Here is a 6,346-nt window from a genome sequence, read left to right on the forward strand (position 1 = left end):
CCAGCAAAATTAATTATCACAAGGTTAGGTTAAAAAAGAATCCATGATAACTGCTAGAGTGTGGTTAAAAAGACAAGACACAGTGATTAAGATGCACAGAATAGATTAATTAACTTTCAGTTTACTGTCTCAGAAGATTCTGCCCATTATCACAGTGTGGCTCCATATGTTTTGTTGGCTGTGTTATTACAGGTGGTTCATATTTATGACAGAATATACGGACAAGTAATGACTAAGCTTTACCAAGTCTTGTATAGGAAATATTAAACCACATTTAGAATGGTACATACCATCCTTGTTTAATATGCATTGCATATGCAGAACTTGGCTGCTTGATTTTTTTCGTACAGTCAATCTATTCTGCAGTAATTAGCTTGAATGGAACATTGTTTAATGCACAATAATACATTACAGCTGGATCAAATTCAAAGTAGAAAATGCAGACTTGGAATTAATCCAGAGGCAATGACAAGAGTGACATCATCACAGCAATATAATTCCAGGTTAGGAGTATATCAGAAGCTACATTCACAACAAATCCAAGAGGTTTGAAAACTTGTACACACCAGTCAGGGACTCTCACCTCTAATGAAGGTACACACACTGACTAAAATGTGTGGTGTTGTTCCTAGGGTTTGAGGGAGGTTGCCAACCAACAATAGATATTCAGCAAAGATCCTGGTTCACATTTGCAAACTTTCTGTATGGAGAACAGCATTGCCCAACAGATCCTCCATGCACACCCAGTCTCTGTGCACCACTGCCCATTGCCCTTGAAGTGGCTGCAGGAAGGAAGAGACTATCACACATCTCCTTCCAAAATGTGCCTTTGCAAAGAAGGTCTGGTGATAGAAGCAGACGTTTTTGTCAAGGTTTGCCCCAGGCAGCTCTGTAACATGGGACTCTGTGCTCGACAAGCTGTTTCCCAGGCTGCACACCAAGAAAAATATTGTCTGAGTCTGGAAGACCATGAACTTGGTGAATGACACTTTTTGGTCTACCTGAAACTTGTTCGTCTTCCAGTGCAAAGAGTTGACCTTGACCTTGAGTGTTGCAGACTGGCACATTCCAAGATCCAGGAGCACATTCTGAGGGACGCACTGAAGCTTGCGGCAGCTACCACCAAGGCACAGTGGGGAGAGAGCACCATTTAAGGACTTTCTACCAAAGTACGGTGGGGGGTCCATCCAGTTATCATACCCTCCTGGTGCCTCAAATATATTTAAGTATTGTTCAGCATACATAAGAAATGCCTTGGGTTTTTGGGAACTGCAGGGAAAGCCAAATTCCAATGTTTGTTTGTTCTTCATGTGCAAAGACTATACAGAACTGCTTCAGCAATGTATATGTGTATAAAGATTTTTTACGAATAAAATATACTTCTGCAATAATAAAAAAAATCTTTCTGTATCACTTGTCCTTCATAGAAAAATTTGCAAAGGAAAACACCATTGACCACAAGTCCATCAGCAAGTGGTCAGCATGTAGCATCCTCGAGACCCTGTGGGAAAAGGACACTGTCACTTGGTCTCCTGAGCAGGCTATCGAAGTCATTAGGCGCAGTGCCTGATCACCAGAACCTTCCAACAAGCACCAAGACAGAGATTGGCTAGCGGTGAGAATGGCACTACCCATCTGAACCTTCATGCAGCACATCCAATCTCTGTGCACCACCACACCCTGCCCTAGAAGCGTCTGCGCTGGTGAAGACACTGTCACACATCTCCTTCTGAAATGTGCCTTTGCAAAGAAAGTCAGGAGTGAGATTGTTTTTGTCGAGGTTTGTACTGTGCAGTTCCGTGACACAGGACTCTGTGCTCTACAGGCTGTTCCCAGTACAAACATCGAATGCGCCTGAAGGACCATCAACTCGGTGAAAGACGGTCTTTGGTCTGCCCAAAACCTGTTGGTCTTCTACTGTAAAGAGTTGAGCTTGCCCGAGTGTTGCAGGCAGGCACATTCAAGGCCCAGCACTAAGCTTGGGGCAGCTGCTGCCAAGGCACAGTGAGGAAAGACCACCGTCTCTGGTGTTTCTGCCAAAGTATAACAAGGGTTTGTTCAGTTGTCAGACCCACTTGGTGCCTCCACATGAACATAAACAGTTACCTACAGAAGTAGGAAATAGCTTTGGTTTTTACAACTGCAGACAACCTCTGAGAAATGTCAAAGTTCCAATGTATTTTTTCTCTGCAAAGACTAAATAGATAGGATTTAGAAAATTTGTATAAACTTATAGATGATTTTATGATAAAGTATATTTTTGCAATAAAGAAACTTCGAAACAAAAATAATGGTAAAATGGAAACCCTCTATTTGGGCAGTTTGAGATGACTTCTGTAAGACTATACAAGCAGTGTAGCCAATAAACTGACTCACCACAGTTTACCTGGAAAATTCTGCTTTCATCCTGCTTCAGAGAAACTCATGGAAAATATTCGAGATTCAATGTTCTTAATATTTACCTGAAGGTGAGATGCATGCAGCTATAAAATATTTAATTGCCACATAAGAATAGAAATGAGCATCACCCCAAGGGTAATTACAATTCCTGTCACCATGTACTTGAATAAATGAAGAATATTTAATAAAACTTCAGAATCTATGAGAAGTTCTGAGCAAATTCTATTTTACTACATCAACAATATGCATTGTTAACTGCACATACAGTTAACCATTCTCCTCTGGTTACAAAAAAGATAAATATATTGAAAAAGCAGGTTGAAGTTAATGTTTTAATTATTGCACTATTTCATTACACTTAAAAAGCAGTTTGTGAGGTTGAAAACAAATCACCAGTCACTGTCACATAATCTGAGAAAATAATAACATTGAATTTACAGCAGACAAACAGGGCATTGGGCTTAACTGGACGAAATTGGTATTTACACTCTACACATTCTCTAGTTGTTTCTGTTCCCCTCTTTCTTCATGTTCCCCTCTTTCTTAAAGCCATTTATGCTATTCATTTCAACTATTAGTGTCTTTTCATACGACAGCAAGTTTCATATTCTAAGCATTTTCTGAATGCAATAGAGTTTCTTCTAAATTCTTCATTGCACTTATTAGTGATTATCTTATTTTGATGATTCATAGTTATTGTCCAGGTGCGAAAAAAGCCCCACATAATGGCTCCTCAGGATGTCCTCAATTTCTTTACAACAAATGGATTGATTTTTACAGTCAGCATAGAAAATAACAGTAAAATGTACAGAAAGCAAAACCAAACTGCAAATCTTTGGAACAACGCAACTTTATTAACCATTAAAATGATCAGTGTGGAAGATGAAGATTTTTTTAGACAGGTAAATTGTTGCTTGTTCTCTGTGGTAAGTTATACTTTTTTAACCAACAATAATCTTGCAGGAACAGAAAGATTATGTTTAGTTATGATGGCACTTTACTTGCTTCAGGTTGTTTTTTATTAAGTTTTTTGAAGTTTCTAGGTTGTATCAATCCACCTTGCTTTTTCCTAAAACAAAATAGAAGAATCAAGTGATTATTAAACAATTTACTGAATTCTCCGATACGATCTGAAAAAATAATCAAATTCAGTTCTCATAATCTAAAATACAATTTTATTGCATTCCGTCACTTGCCATGTTACATGCTGTAATTTTCTATAGGGAGATATCAAGTTAAAAATAGGTCTAAATATCTCTCTCCTAAAAATTACAAAAATGCAATTGCAAGGTTATGTCATTGTTAAGGGGGGATTGCTAATGCTAGCACCTTACTTAGTGAACAGGGCAGTATTAGAATAGGTGGAGCAAAAGGACAGAAAGGATATACAATATACATTATCATCAATAGGAATCATTGCATCAAGAAACTCTTAAACTCATGTAAAAATTCCTAAACAAGAGTTGTGGGGTAGGGGAGAGATACTGGTAACATTTTTTTTCAAATATGTCCATACAGTTTCTTTCTAATGTTGCATGGTAGTCTAGTGCCACAGAGAAGAGTGGCTATTCATGGTAGTTAGGTTAACACAAACGGTAATGCTACAGACTGCTTGATTCTGTCTATGTGGGTAGCAAATGTCATTACAGTGTGGCTCAGGCACTTAGGTAAAGTTCATTTGGATGAACACATTGCTGACAAGTATTTTCAACTGCACAGATTGTCCATAGATTTGAAGCTGGAAAAACACAGCAGGTAGACAGCATCCGAGGAGCAGGAAAATCAACATTTTGGGCCAAAACCCTTCATCAGGATTGGGGAGCAAGGAGGAGCCCAGAAGTAAATAGAGGGAGGGGTTGGGACTGGGATAAGGGTAGGCGGGATGGTGATAGGTGGATGCAGGTAGGAGGTTATTGCGATTGGTCAGTTGGAAGGGTGGAGCAGATAGGCGAGTAGGAACGTGGACAGGTTAAATCAGGTCAGGGAGGTGAAGAGAAGGGGGAGGGCTGGACATGGGATAAGGCTTGGACTGGAGGGATTTTGAAGCTGGTGAAGTCAATAATGAGGCCATTGGGCTGTAAGCTCCCAAAGTGAAATATCAGATGTTGTTTCTCCAGTTTACATTTGGCCTCACTCTGACAGTGGAGGAGGCCAAGGATTGACATGACGTCAGAGAAGTAGGGGGGCAATTAAAATGGATGGCAACCAGAAGATCGGGTTGGTAGGTGCATGCAGAGGGCAGATGCTCCACGAACCAGTCACCAAGTCTGTGTTTGGTCTCCCCGATATAGAGGAGACCACATCTGGAGCAATGGATACAATAGATCAGGTGGATGAAGTGCAGGTGAATCTGAGCCCGATCTGGAAGGATTGTTTGGGGCCTTAGACGGAGGTGAGAGGGGGAGGTGTAGGGGCAGGAAGTGCAACTCTTGTGGTTGCAGGGAAAGGTATCAGGTGTGAATCAGAAGTTGGTGGGGAGTGTAGAGCTGACGAGGGAGATTGTCAGCTAAGCGAGAGTTGGGTTGCGATAGGTAATCAGCAGATTTCCTTGCCCATATTTGATCTGATGCCATGAGACCTTGTGGGATCCAGTGTTCATGTTGAGGATTCCCAGAGCAACTCCCTCCCACTGTGCCGCCACCTTTTGTAAGGGACACCTCACTTCCTCTTTATCTTAGAGCATATCTGCATAGAAGATTGCCTTAAGATTAAAGCATTTTGACAGCAACAAGAGAATTAGCACATAGAAATGTCCCCAATCATTTACAGTGGCACCTTAATTCAATAACAATCCCTTTGTGGTCATGTTGGATGAAAATTGGTGAAGCATACTTAGTGAGACTTGCATTAGAAGAACACAGGTGGGTTTATAGGACTGGATAATGTTATAGACATAAAGCAACATTTGTACACAATGATGAAAATATTAAAATAAAGATGTTGTGCACCATGAGCTTATGTAGGTCAGTGAACACAGCAAGTAGTGAGATCAGAACTTGCGTGGTAGAGTGAAAACCTGACTGATCAGTCAGTTGTGTGAGCACCAAATTGGCTGATACTGTAAGTAGGCTATATTGTTGCAGCTGTGATCCACCTGACTCCATTGTTCTGCCAAACACTTCTTGCAATGGCCCCTTGTCTTCTGGGATCCACCTGTGAAACTTAAATCATCTATGCCATTGAGGTGGAAGGGTATACCCACCGAGCTTCTGTAGCTTGACAGCTGCAAGAGACTTAAGGCAAGACTGCTAGCCCAAGCCTGGTCATTGTGAACTGCCATAGCTCCCCACTCAAGAAATATCTCAATTTTAAAATTCTCATCCTGGTTTTCAAATCCTTCCCAGGCCTCAAATGTTTCTATTTCTGTAACCTCTTCAAACTTCATAAACCTTTAAAATACCTACATTCCTTTAATTCTGGTCTCATTTGCATTTCCAATTTTAATTGTCCCATCTTTATGACTGGGTCTTCAGTTTTCTAGCTTCCAAGCTCTTGAATAACACGCCCTACATTTCTCCGACTCTCTGCATGGCTTTCTTCCTTTAAGACTTCTTAGGTCTTGGTCCTCTGGCCTAATATCTTCAAATGGCTCTCTGTGATATTTTGTTCTATAATACTCCTGTGAAGTACCTTGTGATATTCTAAAATGTTAAAGCTGCTGCATAAATAGGTGTTGGTGGTGTTGCGAACCAATTTCTAGGACTGTCATAAGAATAGATATTTGATTTCTGTGGATAATTTGAAATGTATGCCAAAATAGAAAGAAATGTTTAAAAGTATGAGAATGGAGAAAAAATAAAATGGTAATGTTTCTGGAATTGTTGTTCATCATTTATCTACTAGAAGAAATTATGTTTATCTGATACCTAGTATTTCTCCATGCCACTATAGTAAATTCTCATGCTGTACTCAATTACTCATGCTTTGCTGTAAGGAGCAACAACAG

The 6,346-nt window shown here is 40.1% G+C and overlaps 1 protein-coding gene across 1 annotated transcript in view; it reads right to left on the reverse strand.

Moving 5' to 3' along the window:
- Positions 1-2,747: 2,747 nt before the first annotated feature.
- ropn1l (rhophilin associated tail protein 1-like) overlaps positions 2,748-6,346 on the reverse strand; it is a 25,581-nt gene continuing 21,982 nt past the window's right edge. Inside the window, exon 5 of the mRNA XM_048615317.1 lies at positions 2,748-3,469. Within this exon, the coding sequence (XP_048471274.1) occupies positions 3,385-3,469 (85 nt within the window). The 3' untranslated portion in view covers positions 2,748-3,384. The remainder of the gene's footprint in view (positions 3,470-6,346) is intronic.

The sequence above is a fragment of the Rhincodon typus genome, chromosome 2 (assembly GCF_021869965.1).
Source record: "Rhincodon typus isolate 14 chromosome 2, sRhiTyp1.1, whole genome shotgun sequence".
Taxonomy (NCBI): Eukaryota; Metazoa; Chordata; class Chondrichthyes; order Orectolobiformes; family Rhincodontidae; genus Rhincodon; species Rhincodon typus.